General features: G+C 41.6%; 1 protein-coding gene across 1 annotated transcript; it reads right to left on the bottom strand.

The window, feature by feature from the left end:
- Window positions 1-22: 22 nt before the first annotated feature.
- On the bottom strand, window positions 23-19,230 carry LOC141911733 (ankyrin and armadillo repeat-containing protein-like). Its single transcript, XM_074802756.1, has 20 exons — window positions 18,424-19,230; window positions 17,415-17,849; window positions 16,819-16,923; window positions 15,921-16,092; window positions 14,767-14,950; window positions 13,867-14,089; window positions 12,811-13,012; window positions 11,970-12,178; window positions 11,516-11,620; window positions 10,669-11,082; window positions 10,486-10,579; window positions 7,939-8,086; window positions 7,277-7,430; window positions 5,681-5,842; window positions 4,517-4,746; window positions 3,808-3,966; window positions 3,507-3,624; window positions 2,754-3,060; window positions 2,238-2,287; window positions 23-1,292 (listed from the first exon to the last, which is right to left on the bottom strand). Exons 1-20 carry the CDS (start codon window positions 19,046-19,048, stop codon window positions 1,006-1,008), a joined length of 4,383 nt encoding a protein of 1,460 aa, XP_074658857.1. The 5' UTR covers window positions 19,049-19,230; the 3' UTR covers window positions 23-1,005.
- Between the last annotated feature and the right edge of the window lie 914 nt (window positions 19,231-20,144).

Here is a 20,144-nt window from a genome sequence, read left to right on the forward strand (position 1 = left end):
TCATTTGTAGAATTTACGATCAAATTTTCCAGATTATCAATGTCATAAACATGATATAGCAAAAAAGTCATAAAGACGATCTATTTTTACTGAGAGTGCTGCTGCTTTCAAACTTGATTCAATTACAAACATTGTCATAATTCATACTAATTATTTGTATATAGTGCGTGTAGGCAGACAAAAGATAAATAAAAACAATTCATACATCAAATGAACAGATCAGAAAAAGTCAAAAGATCTGAAATTCTTGTCCATTCATTTTCGTCTGACAAGATTTTTTGTGGATATTTCTCTTAATCTTTCTCACACATACCTCAATTTGTTCTCGATATCCCGAAAAGATTGATGTCAGATGAAAATAAATAGACATTCGTAATATAGTCATGTCCTGAGTTGATGGATGATTTGTGTCATGTAAAAATCAATTGAATGAATTCTATCACAGAATCTTATATATATATTACTGGAGCTTTATCTTAAATGGACGGAACCTTTTCTATCAGTTAGATCTAGTTATTCAGACAATATTTACGGATACCCCGTACCTATTTTCAAATATCTCTAACTGAAAATTTTCTTACTCTGATTACTTCGAGACCCATCAACTTGCACACTCCCCCTATGACATCATCAAACTACGCTGAAATGAAATGATACCTAGTTTCTCCTAAACTGGCCGCGCCATTTTGTAATCAGCTGATTTCTATATCTGCTGGGTCTGTTATTGTCAGCTTGATCATGATTTAAAAAAAATCAATATACAGGATAGATAGACGGCCGGCCGAGTCAACTTTTAAGCTCAGCAGAAATGAAAAACAAGTTATCAATTTTCAACTTTTTAGCTCAGCAGAAACTAGGTATCGAGCTTCATAGCCTTACGGGATATTTTGTCCTAATCAAGCTCTAACCCCCACAAAAAGATGGCCGCCTCAGATAACCGAGTGATTTGAATTGAATTACGAGTGATTATTTCGAGGAAGCAGTTATCTCTCTTCGGAACGAACCTCACGCGTTCAACGGTTTAAAAACGCTCCCGACCGCCGGTAGATCCTGACCCTTCGCGACCGGTCGACCCGATTTCACCGTTATTTGACGTTGAGCCGGTTGTTGTTGTTGTTGGTTGTTCGACGGATCAGAGTTTTTTAACCGCCGTTCGATTATTATGGCTGGTATAGCAGCGTGTGCCGCGCCGCCGCCGATCGTGCGCTGCATGTGCGCCGGTGCCGAGGCTGCTCGCAGTTTTTCGCGCCGTCTTTCGCGCATCAAAACTTGACTCGTTTTCGGACGTTTGCCTTGAAAAAATACGAGGAAAGAAGAAGGTTAGAAATGTGAAACGTCGCGCCGGAAAAAAGGGCAAGAATTTTTTGTATGAAGGGTTTTTTAATGAAGAGTTTTTCAGTTTCTCGAAAACGGTTCAATCGGAATCGTTGATCTCATGGAAAACATGAAGTAACCAATTCAGCAATCAAACCAAATTTTCGATGAAACAGGATTTTCTGTAAGTCAACTTTTCAAACGATGAAAACCACTTGAAAATTCAAACTTATAATGGTTTGAATTGTTGAACTTATCGAAATAGTTTAAGCTGAAAAACGGTTAAGTTTGAATTGTTCGCAATAACCGAGCAGTAACCAAAAATGAACTAAAAATTTCGAATTTAACTGTTTCGTGAAATTGACATCGGACAAACTGAGGACAATTTTGCCAGAATGCCCTTTTCTCATCAATTCGTGCTGAAAATATTTTTTTAGACCCTCGCGCAACATGCCCCTTGATACACAACATGAGATACAATATGTAGTGTACGCAGCTGTGGAGGGAAGAGGGTTAACAACTAGCCATCGCTTTAGTGTAAACATTAAGCTCGCTAAGTACGTGTGAACTTGGACGGTGGGAATTTTTGGGATGTCCTGAAACCCAGAGACGCAAAGAAATCAAATACACAATCGCAAAAATATAAATGCTTCACAATATAACGGAGAAATCAAAACACTTTGTGCATAACTATCACAAACAACCAACAATGAGGTTACCGTGATGACTGTAGGACAGCCGGAGTTGACCTTGGTCTCGATAGTGGACGTGGGCTACCCAGCCACAGAAAACATGAGGCAGACACTTTTTCAACGAAACAGGAAAAATGGATATTTAAAAGAATTAATTGATTTTCAATCCCCCAAATTCAATAAATTATTTATGAATAGTTTATGTGTGTGACGAAAAGTGAAAATACTTACCGACTTTTTTCACCGGTGGTACAACAGGGGGGCCGCCATTGATCTCCAAACTGAAAAATTCCAAAACAATTCTATTTAAGAATCCTTGCTCGGAGTTACATGTACATGTAGTAGGAAATCAATGTTCAGACTGATTTCATATTTCTCCATGTAACAAATTTCATATTTGCCTGTGAAACTGATTTCATATTTCCCCCCATGAGACTGATCAGATATTTTGATATTCCCCCATAGAACTGATTTGATATTCCCCCATAGAACTGATTTGATATTCCCCCATAGAACTGATTTGATATTCCCCCATGAAACTGATTTGATATTCCCCCATCAGACTGATTTGATATTTCCAAGTGAGATTGATTTGATATTTTGATATTCACCGGTGAGACTGATTTGATATTTACCGGTGAGACTGAGTTGATATTTTGATATTTACCGGTGAGACTGATTTGATATTTACCGGTGAGACTGATTTGATATTTTGATATTTACCGGTGAGACTGATTTGATATTTACCTCTGCGATGGAAGTCCTACGATCTTCGCTCGACGGAAATCGTCGACGAATTCCGGAGATATTTTCGGATTCGGGCCGATATTGTCGATGAGTTGCTCGTAGAGACCGGGGTCGTTACGACACGACGACAGCAGCTGACGAGCGGCCGTACGATTATACGACAGGTACCCGAGTGCGACCGCAGCTGCCGAGCGCACCTGTTCGCTATCGCTATGCAGGTGTTTCACGAGCATGTCTCCGCCTCCGGTTGTAATGATCGCGTCTGGTATACCGGCTCTAGTGTGAGCTAAACTAGATATTAAACTCGCTAGAAATAATGAAATAAATACAAATCAATCATGGTCAGAGGTCAGAATTACTTAAATGGGGGTTGAAGTTATCAAAGATGTTTCACTCAAGAGCTAATATTCGACTTAACAGATAATCAGTGGAATTAGCTTCAGATCTGTGGAACTGGGTCCTGAACTGTGGAACTGGATCCTGAACTGTGGAGCCGAGTGCAGAACTGTGGAACTGAATTCTAACTTCTGAACTGTTAAGCCAAGTTCAAAACTGTGGAACTGGATCCTGAACTGTGGAACTGGATCCAGAACTGTGGAGCTGGGTCCAGAACTGTGGAACCGGGTACAGAACTGTGGAACTGGGTCCAGAACTGTGGAACCGGGTACAGAACTGTGGAACTGGGTTCAGAACTGTGGAACTGGGTTCAGAACTGTGGAACTAGGTTCTGATCTGTGGAACTGCATACGGTACCTGCTAATATGATAGCATTGTCGTCTGAACAGTTCAATGTTTCAACTAGAGACGTAATTCCTAACGCGGTCAGCGCCACCTGGTCCATATCAACGATTACACGAGCTAGTACAACAATCTGTGCGAATAGAAAAGAAAAACATCGGCAATTCAGTAAAATTATGATTAGCTACAAATGACAACCTTTTCATTCACGATGACTAGAACAAGTCAGTAAAATTATAATCAGTTACTAGCAAATGACGAATTTCTCATTCACTTCAACATTTCAGTTACTAATAATGACTGCGTTATTGCTCACCTGGAAAGCCGCGCTGCATTTGAAGAATTCATTTTCCGACTCGAGGTAATTTTTAAACACACTGAACTGAATCCCTCCAGCTTCACGTATAGCGAACTGCTGCGGAGTGTTATTGAACGCGAATATAGTCAACGCGTGACCAGCCTTCAGACGGATTTCCTAATAAAAACGACGATGAATCATTATGATTACGAGTTCAATAATTTGAACCGATGCATATTCGACAGTCAAACTTCATAGATCGCAAATATCAAAGTTCTGGGCCCAGTTGCACGAAAAAGTGTAAGCTTAAAACAGTGAAGGTTGAATTGTTGTCCTCATTGAAAACATGAAGTAACCAATAGCGATTACACCAGAAATTTGAGTTAAACTTTTTTGTGAAACTGTGCCCTGGTAGAAATCCTAGGTCCAGTTCCACAGTTCGGAGTTAAAATTTGACCCCGAGTTAACTCATCGAAAATGAACTAATTTCAACTCGGAGTTAACTCTAACTCACATCTGTGGAACTGGGTCCTAGAGCCTAGTGACTACTTGATAAGAGCTATGAAACTAAGTGATTAAAATGTTGCTAGTGGGGTCTGTTCTAAACGTATGGCTGAAGTAATCACTGAACGCAAAGACAGTTACAGACAGTTGATATCAGTCTATCACTGATTTATACATGATGAAATGGCTATGGCCAGGCCCACGCGTAGAAGTCGATACAAACCTCCCTTTTCGAATGTAATAAATCTAACAGCACGTTGAATCTAAACGCCGGCTGTTCGCGCAACAGCTCCTGATTGGTCGGATTGCCGAGCACGACGCAGCCGATCGCGCACGCGACCTCGACCTCGATCTCGTCGCTCGGCGGATTCATCAACAGATTGACGAGGATCGTCAACGCTCCTTCCTCGGTGATCAGACGCTGCGTTATCTTATTATTGCGATGAGCGACACCTACAAGATCAAATAGATACTACTCTCATCGATTCACGAATCTCAGTTCACGAGACTTCGATCCAAATGTGGTCTGAAATTTCAAGACTGGTCTTAAGTTGTTAGATTGACTATATGTAACTTAACCCCAATGCACTGAGACTGGTCTTAAGTTGTTAGATTGACTATATGTAACTTAACCCCAACGCACTGAGACCGGTCTTAAGTTGTTAGATTGGCTATATGTAACTTAACCCCAACGCACTGAGACCGGTCTTAAGTTGTTAGATTGACTATATGTAACTTAACCCCAATGCACTGAGACTGGTCTTAAGTTGTTAGATTGACTATATGTAACTTAACCCCAACGCACTGAGACCGGTCTTAAGTTGTTAGATTGGCTATATGTAACTTAAACCCAACGCACGAGACTGGTCTTAAGTTGTTAGATTGGCCATAGAACGAAGATGGCCTAAGACAGGTCATAATACTATGGGACCAGCCCCTGTATTCTAACTACATTAGACTCCAGCTTACCGCTCAAATACCGAAGTTTTAATTTTCCCAATTCTCAGCTCAGTATCCGGTCAGACCTCGGTGAGATATTTACAGTCTCCCAATGCTACTGCAGGGTCCAATCGAAGGAATGAAATCCACTTGCCCGGGGGGTGCCCCCTCCAAAAGCTACTTGCCCTACACAGGCAGTCCGATTGGTGTTACCATCATCCGTTGTATCGAGTGGGAAAAAAGCTTTGTGACATAAAATTGCACTAGCCCGGCGGACAAGTGATGATGATAACCTACTTGCCCTGATGAGAATATACTTGTCCCGGGCAATCGGACAAGTGCTTAGATCGGACCCTGTACTAACTAACGCAGTCTATAGCATCAAATCCTTAGAGGAGAAGGGAGAGGATACTTTATTCGCCGAGGAATATTTGAACGTGAATCTCACCTACGCAAAGAGTTCCTAACGTTCGGATCGCCATGTGAAGAACTCGACCGGAAGCTTTACCCGAACGTATCAATCGAACCAACGGTTGAATTCCGCCTTCTTGACAAATCTTTTTCTGATTGTCCATGTTTTCACGTCCCAGCGCGATCAGAGCCATACAACCTGAAAACAATACCATAGAATCTCATAATCATTGGTTTTTACATAGACAAGTGAGTGTCTGTTATTCAATTAGAGCTAAAAACCCATTATAACGTGGAAAACTAAAGAGAGTATTTGACGTTTAGACTCAATTCTATGAGCCATTTACAAAAATTAAGAGAGTATTTGACGTTAAGGCTCAATTCTATGAGCCATTTTCAAAAACTAAGAGAGTAGTGACGTTTAGACTCAATACTATGAGCCATTTGCCATTTAGCCTCAATTCTATGAGCCATTTTAAAACTAAGAGAGTAGTGACGTTTAGACTCAATTCTAGGAGCCATTTACAAAAACTAAGAGAGTATTTGACGTTTAGACTTGATTCTACGAGCCATTTTCAAAAATTAAGAGAGTATTTGACGTTAAGGCTCAATTCTATGAGCCATTTTGAAAACTAAGAGAATAGTGACGTTTAAACTCAATTCTATGAGACATTTTCAAAACTAAGAGAGTAGTGATGTTTAGACTCAATACTATGAGCCATTTACAAAAATTAAGAGAGTATTTGACGTTAAGACTCAATTCTATGAGCCATTTTCAAAACTAAGAGAATAGTGACGTTTAGACTCAATTCTATGAGCCATTTTCAAAACTAAGAGAGTAGTGACGTTTAGACTCAATTCTATGAGCCATTTACAAAAATTAAGAGAGTATTTGACCTTAAGGCTCAATTCTATGAGCCATTTTGAAAACTAAGAGAATAGTGACGTTTAAACTCAATTCTATGAGACATTTTCAAAACTAAGAGAGTAGTGACGTTTAGACTCAATACTATGAGCCATTTACAAAAATTAAGAGAGTATTTGACGTTAAGACTCAATTCTATGAGCCATTTTCAAAACTAAGAGAATAGTGACGTTTAGACTCAATTCTATGAGCCATTTTCAAAACTAAGAGAGTAGTGACGTTTAGACTCAATTCTATCAGCCATTTTCAAAACTAAGAGAGTAGTGACGTTTAGACTCAATACTATGAGACATTTTCAAAACTAAGAGAGTAGTGACGTTTAGACTCAATTCTACGAGACATTTTCCAAACTAAGAGAGTAGTGACGTTTAGACTCAATTCTACGAGACATTTTCCAAACTAAGAGAGTAGTGACGTTTAGACTCAATTCTACGAGACATTTTCCAAACTAAGAGAGTAGTGACGTTTAGACTCAATTCTACGAGACATTTTCCAAACTAAGAGAGTAGTGACGTTTAGACTCAATTCTACGAGACATTTTCCAAACTAAGAGAGTAGTGACGTTTAGACTCAATTCTATGAGCCATTTTCAAAACTAAGGGAGTAGTGACGTTTAAACTCAATTCTATCAGCCATTTTAAAAACTAAGAGAGTAAAAGTACTTTTTCATAAAAAGTACCGAATTCTCCCGCTTATTTTACTGCTCACCGACGTATTGAAGTTTTTCGCTGTTAATCAACAGAATTTCGATTAATTGTTGAATTCCGACACGTTCCGCGATGTATTTCTGTTGAGTTAACGTATTTCCGGCCAACGCCCACAACGCCAGCGCCCCCTGTTCACGTACTTCAACCGACCAAATCTATCGCAACAGACATACAACACAATGATTAACTGTTAGAAACACGGGCAGAGTTACTCAAGGGTCCAACTAAACTTGCACGAGTCCATCAAATTTTTTTTTGAATGCTCTTTTTTGCAAAGGGGTCATTCATTTATTACGTACGCATTAGGGGTGGGGGGAGGGGTAAGTGCAATTGCGTACTGTAATGCTTAATGTATATGAAAAAATGGCCGATTTTGCGTACAGAGGGGGAGGGGGGTTGAAAAATTCAAATTTTATGCGTACGTAATAAATGAATGATCCCAAATTGAAATAATTGGTGCATTTCACATAATATTGTCTTAGTGGATATCAAAGTGCGCTTTTGAGATGGGACAAGTTCTTCAAAATTGGCCTCTAGATTTGCCCCTGGAATAGTGTCCTGTTCCACGGTTGTAAGAATAAATCAATTTTTATGATTTGACTTCTATCTATTCAGATGATTTGACTTAACTCAAGAAAATGAAGCTTAGAAAAATCAACAAACCTTTAACAGTTTAATGAGAGCTTTCGGAGCGTCCAAGTCGAGAAAAGCTTTCTGACTTTCCGGGTTATTTTCGGCGAGTGATTCGAGGGCGCTGGCAGCTTTCACCTGAACGGTCACGTTACGTCCTTTAATCAAATTCACCAGCGGCCTGAAAATACAAATACCGGACACTTTTAATCCACACAACTGTGGAACTGGGTACAAAGTCAAACCCACTCAACTGTGGAACTGGGTTCAGAGTCTAATCAAACCCACACAACTGTGGAATGGGTACAAAGTCAAATTAAACCCGCACAACTGTGGAACTGGGTTCAGAGTCTAATTAAACCCACACAACTGTGGAACTGGATTCAGAGTCAATTCAACCCACACAACTGTGAAACTGGGTTCAGAGTTAAATTAACCACACGGCTGTGGAACCGGATTTAGAGACGAATTCTAACTAGTTCTAACCAGTTCTCACGAATAGTTAATCGAATATCATTAAAAAAAATTTTTGCACCAGCAATATCAATTTTTCTCATTAAACCATCCAACATAGAATCAGATTACTGAGAAGCAAATGTAAAGTCCAATTACTTTCCAGCCAGAGGCACTACCCAGCATGTGTAAATGAATTATATATAAAAAGTGATCAGATTACGGCTCATTAGAGGTGACTTTCACACTGTGGTCTACACTGCTCGTAGTTAGACACAACGTCCTCACCGCAGGTACACGAGTAATAACCGCATCAACTACTGATACATATTCTCGGTCGGTACTGGTTTCCTGCACACATAATACTGAAATACGCTAATTCTACTCGAGTTTCCAACACAACTGAGGAATCGTAATTTTCTCGAAACTCTTTTCGCAAACGTCTGCACAGATTTCACGAGTAATAACGTTAGTCGCACACATTACCAGTTTTTGTATTTCTTGTCTCGGAAATATATAACGTGCTCGAATGTGCATCGGTATTTTGTGTCGATATCGAATTCTCTTAACACCTCCCAATACTTCGACCCACAAAAATAAACGGACTACTTCGTCGTTATTCCGATGTACGTCAGAGAAATTTGGTCACAAAAACTCGACTTCTTACTAAATCCGGTAATCCGGTAATCGCGAAGCCTAAACAGGCTACAACGCTGCTGCCGTAATCTGCTACGATGCTCGCTCATTTAAAACCTCTCGTTTATGCCGGCGGCAACAAAACGTGCCAGGCGAACGCGATCGTATGGTCGCGTATATACATACACACGTTGATAAACGGTCCGATCGCCGCGATCGGGACCGTTTTAAACGTCGTCTGTTTCCTGGTCGTCCGTAAATTCGCTCACCGCCCGACGTATTTCTTACTGGCCGCGTTGACCGTAGCAGACGGACTGTATCAGTTGGTTTCGATTCCCGAGTACAGCGTCGGTTTACTACTGCGTTACCTCGAGTACGGCGACAAACTCATCTACCTGCATCCGGCGTTGACGCTACCTCAACTCGACGCGTACCTCGCGCCGGTACGGTTCGCCGCGTTCCACGAGCGCAACTGGCTGATCGTCTGCGTGACGTTCGAACGACTCGCGTCGATCAGTTTCCCGTTGCGTTCGAAGTCGTGGTTCGGTAAACGCGTGTTGCGTACGATCGTCTGCTCAACGGCGGTCGTCAACGCGTTACTCGTCCTACCGCTTTTTCTCATGGAGATACGCGGACCGATCGCGTTTAGAAAGTGCGATTATTTCCGCGGCGAAAAGTTCTATTTCGGGTCGTACATTAAATGGAACCCGCTGAAAGGCAGGTATACGCGGACTCTGTCCACGTACGTCGGGAGCGCCGTCCCGTTTCTGCTTCTATTCGTCGGCAATATCTGCCTGATATTTAAAATCGTCGCCGCGCGCAGAAATCGCCCGCGTAATCTAAATTCGAACGCGAAAGACGTCGCCGCCGGCAACCGAATGGCGTTCGTCGTTACCGTATCCATAGTAACGGCGCATTTGATTTTCGAATTTCCGCACGCGTTTTTCATGTTGAATTACGATTTCGCGTGGATCGAATTCCGATTCCCGATGATCGGACAAATCGGCAGTCAGATCGATTCGTTGATCAACGTGTTCATCTATTCGGTGATCAATCCGAAATTTCGTAAAACGGCGAAAGAAACGTTTTGCGCGAAGAAACGAATTTGACGAAAGTTTTTCTCATCATTTCGCTCGTTTTATTCCACCGTTATTCCTATGATTACTATTTCATATCAAACTTACTATTAAATTACAAGACTATGATCGATCAAAATGAATTACATTAAAAGGTACAAGACCTGCGCCCGGTTTAGCAGCCAAAGCATGGACCTAAGACAAATCTTAACATATCCTAGTATTAGCATTAGAGGCCTGTGGCTGTTCTATTAAGATAAGTTCATTTCTATTGTTTCATCTGAAGAGGAGAAAACTAATTGAGAACTGAGTGGAACTGTGGGGAACTGAGTGGAACTGTGGAGAACTGAGTGGAACTGTTAGGAACTGAGTGGAACTGAGGGGTTGTTAAATGTGTGTAATCAATAGAACTCACTGAACAGCTCCGTCGTTAACTACAGCATCCTGATTGACACGATGAGATTTAGTGAGAGCGGCGAGAGCAGCAGCAGACGCCGCCTGTAACATATCTGAAACACCGAATAAAAATAGATACGAGTAAAATCTTCATTATCATCATTTAAAAATATTCTCAGTCTCGAATGAAACGACGACGAACCTGAATTAACCGTTAGAAATTCGACTAACGGCTCGATTCCGTTGTTACGGGCGACCTCCGTCTGATTGTCGGCGTTGTTGTCGCACATGACGCGTAACGCGTTCACCGAGTTAACGAGCACGTCCTCGAGTTCCGAGTCGAGCAGCGCGACGAGCGGCGCAATGCCGCCCGACTCGGCGATCGCCGATTGGTTGTCGTCGACGCACGCGAGGTCGGCGAGAACGATCGCCGCGCGCGATTGGATGTCGTCGACCGACGACGCGAGCAGACGGATCAGAATACGACCGGCGTCTGCCGACGTTAACCCTTTGCGTACAGCGTCGTGTTCGGAGATGTTACACAACACGGACGCGGCGACTGATTGTAATTCCTCTTGATCGAGATTCAGTAATCCAACAAGCGCCGGTACTCCATCTAGAATAAACAAAATACAGTATCTTTAACAAGGGTCCTTACAGATCAGTCATTCCTGATCCTACAGATCAGTCATTCCTGATCCTACAGATCAGTCATTCCTGATCCTACAGATCAGTCATTCCTGATCCTACAGATCAGTCATTCCTGATCCTACAGATCAGTCATTCTTAGATATAAGGAGTTTTCAAGGAGAGAATTTCAGCGTCTGCATCACTTTCATATCCCAATTACTGTAGACTCCTCCTAAATCGGTACTGTTTATCTTAGTGAAACATTCATTCAGTGGTTTTGAAAGCAAAGCAGCCAATCAGTAACTGCGTCATCAATTGTGTTATGTGTATTGAAATTCACTTAAAGATTTCAAACAATTGATGAAAATGAACGTATTTTGAGGTCTTCTAATTTTACAAGCTGCAGAACTGGAGCTTACCGGCGTCTAATATAGCCTTCCAGTGAGATGTTTCCGACGTTGATAACGGCTCCAGACATTTCACAGCGCTGTCCTTTTTCTGTAAATCGTCGTCATTCAACATTCCTAAAATCAGACAGCGATTTAGAAATTAGACGGCGATTGAAGTACATAGAAAGCCTGAATTCACAGATTCAGTATTTCAATGGTGATTTTTCCAGATTTTCCCATGTTGAAATGAACTGCAGGGATATTGTCATTTGAATAGTGGTGACTGGTTGATAAAGGGTGATTCTAAATATCGCTGAAGAAAATGCTATGTGAAGTGGAAAATGAATTTCCCAAATATTTCGCGAGTCAGAAGAAAATTTATCGAACATCCAAACCAGGAAAATATCATTTCAAAATTCCCAAGCATTTCTTGATTTTCTAATTCAGTGGGAACTAATTTCATGAAAACCTGGTCAAACCGTACCGACTAATAACTTCCAGACCGGCACGTCGGGGTGATTCCATTTGATGAAGTAATCGAGTATGTTAGTATGATACCGAAGCGCCGCCAAGTGGACCATATTGTTACCGGCGGCATCGCAAGAAACGATACTGGCGCCGATATCGATGAGACACCGGACGGCGTTCAGCGCTCCCGAGCTGGCGGCCAGTAACAACGGGGTCGATTCTAACCTAGAAAATGAAAAAAAAACAAAATCAAACTTATTGATTGATTATAGCATCGAACACCAGGGGGCAGGTTTCGCAAACCTAACTAAAATCAAATCACATTGTTTAAGTCATCGAAAATGAGAAGGTCGTCATGATCATTCTAGCTACAATAGCGGGGGTTAATAGTCTCATTTGTTCAATGACTATTTTTATTCCGATTCCAGGACTTAATAATCATACAACTGTCATTTCATTTTCATAAATCCTGAAATCTCAGTTTCCCAGACATTCTTATATCCAGTAGATTCTAAGAGCTGTAACAGTGAACTTGTATCTTGGATCTGCAGATGATGACTAATGGACCATAACCATGATTTAAGGATTTTAAAGCCTATTTCATGATTCAAGGCCTTGAACTGACCTACTCCAATCTAAACAATTTTAAGGACCTTCAAGGACTACTATGAACCCTGCAATAGATCTCGCCTTACTCAGAAATGGCCACCTCAGACTTTCGACTAACTCTGGCAAGAACTAAATCATTTTTTCGACTTTCTAATGTATTTTCCGATCCTAAATTTACATTTAACAGACGAGGTCCAAATAAGACGAGGTCAACTGTACTCGTTTTCCCGAATGATGTAACAACTTACTCGGATTTCGTTTTCAGTTCCAGTAAATTCGGATGTTTACGGATGAACAACTTGATGACTTGTTCGTGATCGAAGAACGCGGCGTGATGGATCGGCGCCCAGCCCTGTTTATCGGTAACGACGATATTCGCGTAGTTCGCCAATAAACACGACACGGCGTCCAACGCACCGCACCGAGCTGCGAGGTGCAACGCCGTCGGACCTGTCGAAAAATAGAACGCGCATAACTTACAATAGCATCAAACGGTAAATATAAAGCTAATGTCTATTTCAACTTTGCTTGAGGGGATATCGGGTGGCCTAGCTCTGTCGGTTTTGTTAACAGGCCCGGCAAAGGTGGGCAGTTGACCTAATCATCCAATCTTAATCCATCTTATACTGTATCGTATTTGTACCGGATTGCCAGTGTTCTTTGAATGGGGTTGAAAAAAGAAAAGTGATTCCATGGATGTTTAACAATGTGTTTCCATGCCTACATACCATGACGTTTTTTATGATTCGAAAAAACTTCAGTCGGTAGGCATAGAGACATATTGTTAAACTGAAAAAATGGTGTAGACGCAATGCGGTGTTGTAGACGCACTGAAAGGGTTAACGTAATTCAAAATAAGCACAAAAATCAAAACGATACAGAATGCAAATTTCTAAATGTGAAAAAAAGCTGCTCTTATGAATCGACGAAAGAAACAAAATTCACCGCAGGACAAGAACGAAATCGAAGAAAAAAATACATCAAACTAGTAACGTAATTATCTTACCGTTATTAGGCAACTGTTGATGTCGGTGTCGATGTCCTTTTAATTGAGTTTTAATTAATCGTAATCAGATGTTAATTAGATTCATAGATCATCATTAATATCTATTAGTTTCGATTGGATATAGATTCATCAATTCAGTGACACTCAATAAACTAACTCCGGACCCAGTTGCGCTGCCCTGACTGACCAAAGTCCAAAAGAGGCCTTAAGTTGTTAGACTGGTCTAAAATCTAAGTCATGTCTTCACAACTAGCCCCGGTTTTGGGCACCATTTTGAAGTAAAAGTGGTTAGATTTACCTGTAGATTGTAGAGTATTGTGACGTCTGACGTTGACGTCTATAGATTGTAAAATGAGACACGCGATGATCTGAGGTCGGTTGTACATCGCGGCGTGGTGTATCAACGACAGGCCGTATTCATCCTGTTTCGCCAGACGCGCGGGCGGACATTTCCTCGCCAGAGTCATAAACATCGCGATCAAACCGCGTTGAGCCGCCGCGCGTAGTCCGTTCGGTAACGTCTGCAAACAGATCAGATCGATCAGTACAGAGTCATTCCTGGATATAAGGAGTTTTAACAGGGTCCCCTACAGATATCAGTCATCGTTGGATTAAAGGAGTTTTAACAGGGTCCCTACAGATATCAGTTATTCCTGGATATAAGCAGTTTTAACAGGGTCCCTACAGATCAGTCATTCCTGGATATAAGCAGTTTTAACAGGGTCCCTACAGATCAGTCATTCCTGGATATAAGGAGTTTTAACAGGGTCCCTACGAATCAGTCATTCCTGGATATAAGCAGTTTTAACAGGGTCCCCTACAGATCAGTCATTCCTGGATATAAGCAGTTTTAACAGGGTCCCTACAGATCAGTCATTCCTGGATATAAGCAGTTTTCAGGCATTTTGTTCAAATCATTAAAAAGCATTTTCTTTCTAGAAGTTTTTAAGGAATCATTGAGTTGTAGGGACTCTGGAAAGTCTGAATTATTAACAAGGCCTCAACCGACCTAGGGCCTCAATGGACCTAGGGCCTCATGTAGGGTCCAGGATTCCGTAGGGTTTATTTTGTTATGTCTGAGAAAACCTATCATCGGGGTCCAGAGATATTCAAACATTCAAAAATGTGGAAAAAAGATGCTAAAAACTTTTGACTTAAATTTCTTATAATGAAATGCACCGAACAACTAAAAATTCACCTTGTATTTTATGGCTTTTTTGTAGCCAAAATATTTTTTGAATTGCTCGTGCGTGTGTACGTCTTGTAGTGGTAACCGACGCGGTTTTAGTTTCGTGATCTCTTCGCACATCGCGTGTACCCAGCTCGGTTTCTGCGGACTCTGCGAGTAGTACGTCTCAAACTCTAAACTGAATATCCAATAACTGCGAAAATAGACAAACGGAATATCGGATCAGGACCCAGTTCCACAGTTCTGAGTTAAATTTGACTCTATAGAGTTAAAACATTGAAAATGAACTGATTTTGACTCCGAGTTAACTCTAACTCACAACTGTAGAACTGGGTCCTGATATTTTCGTATGGAATAAATTAATGATTCAAACAGCTGCTACTTTTTGCTCATTTTCTAATCCCCTGTGCCCGGTTTTATAGACTGGTATTATCTCAAATCTGGCGGTTAAATTCAATCAATTCATTTTCGATTGAGTTAATCCGCAAATTGAAGTTCATACCAGTCTATAAAACCGGGCCCTGAATTTTCCATAATATAACACAAAATTCCCCGCATATATCCAAAGAATATTTTGGTTTAAAATGTTCATTTTTCATTCCTTTTCATTGAATCACGTATTTACGAAATAAACACGATCCATCCAAATTCCCTTCACAAGTTTTCCAGGTCAGCTCTCCAGCTGTGAATGGATGGCTAGCTGGCCAACGCTGGAAAATAGCGGATTAAGCATCGTGGAAAATGCACAACAAGTCTCAAACGATCAGAGATGAAAACGACCCATATTGAAAAAGTCGGAAAATATTTTCCAAAAAAAAAAGAATTTTTTGGGGAACAAAAATCAGTAACTTTTAGCCAAAAAACTTACTTCCTTTTGGTCAAAATGTTAATAGTTTGGGCCTGAATTAGAGCGGCTTTTTGAATGAGACGCCATATCGGTTTCTCCGACTCCGCAGTTGTGCTAACAACTGCCGAAAACCGTCTTAAGGAGCACTCCTAACTACGGAGCGCTCCGATGTGACGCCCGCGATTGAGGTGATTAAAGCGATTGAGGTGATTTACACTGTTCTCAGGAATAAAGAAAATGTTAGAAAAGGTCGGAAATCCGTCTATGGTCGGAAGATTTTCATCCCGGAACGATAGAATTCTATCTGTAAACGAACCTTTTGCCGTCGATGTCGATGGTTGATAGCGGATAATGTTCTTGTCGCGGCAGATCCGGGTTCGTCCATTTATTATGAACGCGTTTCGCCTCCGAGATGATATAACTGTATTGATCGATAACCGATTGCGAAACGTCGTTCAGCGAATCGGTGTGATGATCTATCTGGATTCCTGCAACGAGAGTTTTAAAACGTGACTGCTTCTCTTTAAATCCCCCTATGACATCGTCGTATTGATACAACTAATGTCTATTTCAACTTGGCTTGATAGCGTATCAGGTGGCCTAGCTCGGTCAGTTTTGTTGGAATATACCCAGTGTTTTCAATAAGAAATTAACAAGCCCTTTGAAAAACAGGAGGGTCCCATTATATGTCACAGTCCCTGAAACAAAAGGTGGTTTGAAAAAACAGACGGGTCCTTTACAAACAACAGACGGGTCTGGGACCTGGGACCTGGCTCTTATTGAAAACACTGCATAACTGATAAAAGTCTTATCAGGACCAGAAAGCACTGGCAGGTGACCTAAAACATTGATTTTCAATCCATTCATCACTTTACTGAAGGATATCCAAAAATGTCTGCACCGAAAGGGGTTGTGAAGGGAAAGGTGACTCATACATACATAAAAGAAACTCCATGATTTGAAAGTTTAACAATATGTTTCCATGTCTTCATACCAAACTTCAGTTGGTAGGCATGGAAACATATTGTTAAACTTTCAAATCATGGAGTTTCTTTTATGTAACCCCTTTCAGTGAAGACTTTTATGCAATCCTTCGATTCAGTTTAAAATTACTTTTATCAGGTATAAAAAATGAGCGAGCTAGGCCGCCTGATGTGCTCTCAAGTCAAGTTGAAATAGACATTAGCGATTCGATCTATATAGATGTATCTTACCTCCGTGTAGATGGAAATATTGATTGTGAAATGAGAAATTTTTGCACTTGAAATCGCTGCCCAGAATTAACGGAGGCAATTCTCGTTCCGTTCTAATATCATCACCTGAAATCAGACCCGAATTCTTACGTTTATTTTTTTTGTTTGGTTTTTATCCAGTTACGAAATTCTTCTCTTAAAACCACGGAAGAGTGTGAGATGTCAGAGAGCAAAATCCAGTTCCACATTTTTGATTTTGTGAAACTGGATCCTGAAGATCAAGGGCAGATCTAACATTCTTTGACGGTGTGGGCCTGAAAATTCGAATTTAGAAAACTTAGGACGAAAAGGGCACTTATCAGGGCCCGGTTGGTTTTTATATTAGTGTTTTTAAAATTTATGCAAAATTTCACCCAGTCCTGGCAGTGTGGCTGTCTCCACAGTGATCTAAGTTGCTCTACAATCCTAGAGTTCTGTGGTACATCGGACACTAAGGTTCTTAGTGAACGCGAAATATTTTTTCAGAAGGCACGTTCGAATCTTTAAGGGCTGAACAAGTTTATCCGCTAAAACCGCCCTTAAAGACTGTGAAACCGGGTTGAGTTAGAGCAGCTTACCGATGAGAGGAACGAGAAGTTGATTGACGTCCGGTATTTTCATACGTTTTCTCATGCCGATCAGAAACGGCGTCAGAAACCCGATGAATTTCAACACGGCGAGCTGTCGCCGCACCTCCGGTTTATTACCGAGATTCTGTCGTATGATCTGCTGATGCAGCAACAATCGAGCGTTCAAACGTTCGTAGCCGTCGTGATCGATACGATCTTCGGTCAGACGTACGACGTTTCCGACCAGCCAATCGGAGTCGAGCACGAACAGGTTTTTGAACATGCGCACCGAGCGTTGGTACAACGTCATCGACATCGACAGGTCGTCGACGTGACTCGCGAAGAATCGTCGCTCGTCGGCGAGTTCCGCGTCCGACGTCTGCTCGTCCGGCAGCTGATCGTAAACGCGGGAATAATCCGGATCTTTAGTGATATCCATCATCCCTACAAAAACAATATTTACATTAAAAACGTCGATAATATTTTGATATCGGTCGCAAAAAAAATGTGAGATCTGTGGCAATAGATGAAGTTACAATATCCACCACCAGACGGCGTGACTGTTCAGTGAATCAATATTAACTGTCCTTCAGCATACTCGCTATATAAATTGGATCCTCACTTGCCACAAGTGGAATCCTCTATTGTCGCAGTAGTTGATGCCTTACTGCAGACTAGCGACACCTGGTGGTTCCTCACTTGCTACAAGTGGAATCCTTTATGGCCGCAGTAGTTGATGTCCTACTACACACTAGCGACATCTAGTGGATCCTCACTTGCCACAAGTAGAATTCTCTATTGCATGCTCGTAAATGTTATACTGCACACTAGTGACACCAAGTGGATCCTCACTTGCCACAAGCAGAATTCTCTATTGCATGCTCGTAAATGTTATACTGCACACTAGCGACACCTAGTGGATCCTCACTTGCCACAAGTGGAATTCTTTTTTGCATGCTCATAAATGTTATACTGCACACTAGCAACACCTGGTGATATAAAGTGTAAACGTACGTACCTGCGGTAGTGAATTCAGTTAACAATGGTTTCCTCGTTTCGGGTTTCCCGTTGGAATTCACGTCCAAATTCTGTCGCCAACGTTCCGAGAATTTCGTGCGTTTCTCCTTCGGGAAGTAAGCGCCGTGCCAGAGGGCTTTCATCGTGTAGTCGACGTTGATCATGATCTGTCCGACTTTGGTGTCGATGTACGCGGGCGGTATCTGACACGCGGTGCTCTGATCGTAGTTCGGCTCCAGCGCGCAGCACGGCGTCTGATTCAGTGAGTAAATACCGACTGTTAACTCGCGTACGATCTGATGCAACTCGCGCATATCCATCGCCGCGACGTCCGAGTCGATCGGGATTAAAAACGCGGCCGCGGACTCCGAAAACGCGGGTATCTCGGCGACCAGTCCGTGCGGCGCGTCGGTCGGGATGCGGAAATCGTCGGACGATAGCATCCAATGAGACGCCGTGTAACCGAGCAGTTCTTGACATTCGTAACGGTCGCATTTTTCGAAACTTTGAATCGCGTATCGCGCCGCGGGGGACGAGGTGATGTCCTCTTTCTCGGACGCGGTGTCAGCATCGCGAGCTGAGTTAGCGCCACCTTTATTCTGTCCGATAACCGGGGTACTGGACATTTTGCTGCGTCCCGGCGATTTTTTAGGATACTGGGATTTTGGGATTACAATGATTACATATCTATCTTAAGATTCCAGAAGGGATTTAGGTTAAGGATACGGACGCGGTACCGGTACTCGTCAGGGAGACGCCTCTAAAAACTGCAGTCTCCAGCACAAAAGTTTATTACATTTTCGCTTCAAATTTGCTGTAAATTCGTAAATTCTGTCACTATGGACGCCATACATAAATTCGGAATCGATACCGGACTTCCCGACCGGGCCCGTTTCCGAGACACTTGCCCGCCATATTCGCTTCCCTAAGTTGGAATTTGACGGGTTCTGGGATAATCGCGTCACTGCGTTCGTCTTTGGACGGGTTTTACGGCAACTCGCTTGCCTGTGTTCGTGCCATTCTCCAAAGTGGCTGAATAGTCACCTTACCACTAACGATTAGATCAAAATCGAGTGAAGCACTTAGAAATAAACACCAAAGTGTTTTCCGAAATTGACAAGTGTTCATCAAATATCCTGTCGATGATCGCATGAACAAATTTTCTAGATCGTTGCCTTTGTCGTTGGAAGTATCTCGCCCGATGGCACTTCGGATCCAGCGTGACACCCGAATGGTGCTTTAAACAGATCACAGATGTGAAATTTCGATTCGGCCCGATCTTGTATTTAAAACCGAAACTAATCTTCTCGCTATTCATTGCTGATGAGGCAGAGGCGAATTGTAGCAGCGACAACGAGTTCAGAAGGTAGGATTCAAATGACATGAGTGCGCAATTGTCGTCGACATTGATTCTCTAAATGTGTTTTTTACAAGGGTAGCCTTTAAAAAGCAACCGCGAGTTCAGAGCTACAACCAAATATCAAATGATTCACTAGGATAAAATAACTCAAATAGCAATGGACTACTAAAATTAAATGCGGATGATTTATTTACGAATTTGAACTACTAAAAAACGAAATCTATTTATTAAATCGAAAATTCGAAAGAATTGGAGTTACCATCGTAATTGTAAATCATTTATAGTTTTAACAATGATAAAATGAAAATATAATAGTAAAACTAGTAATTTTTTAGATAAAATCTGACGATGGTTGGAAACGT

This window comes from Tubulanus polymorphus, chromosome 10 (assembly GCF_964204645.1).
Source record: "Tubulanus polymorphus chromosome 10, tnTubPoly1.2, whole genome shotgun sequence".
Taxonomy (NCBI): Eukaryota; Metazoa; Nemertea; class Palaeonemertea; order Tubulaniformes; family Tubulanidae; genus Tubulanus; species Tubulanus polymorphus.

Bases quoted from the DNA above. Each gene is read 5' to 3' on its own strand.
- LOC141911733 (XM_074802756.1), bottom strand. From the start codon at position 19,048: ATGTCCAGTACCCCGGTTATCGGACAGAATAAAGGTGGCGCTAACTCA. The intron at 5,843-7,276 runs GTGAGCAGTAAA...TATTGTTTTCAG, and splicing joins CGAAAAACTTCAATACGTCG to GTTGTATGGCTCTGATCGCG. The intron at 3,625-3,807 runs GTGAGCAATAAC...CTATTCGCACAG, and splicing joins AATGCAGCGCGGCTTTCCAG to ATTGTTGTACTAGCTCGTGT.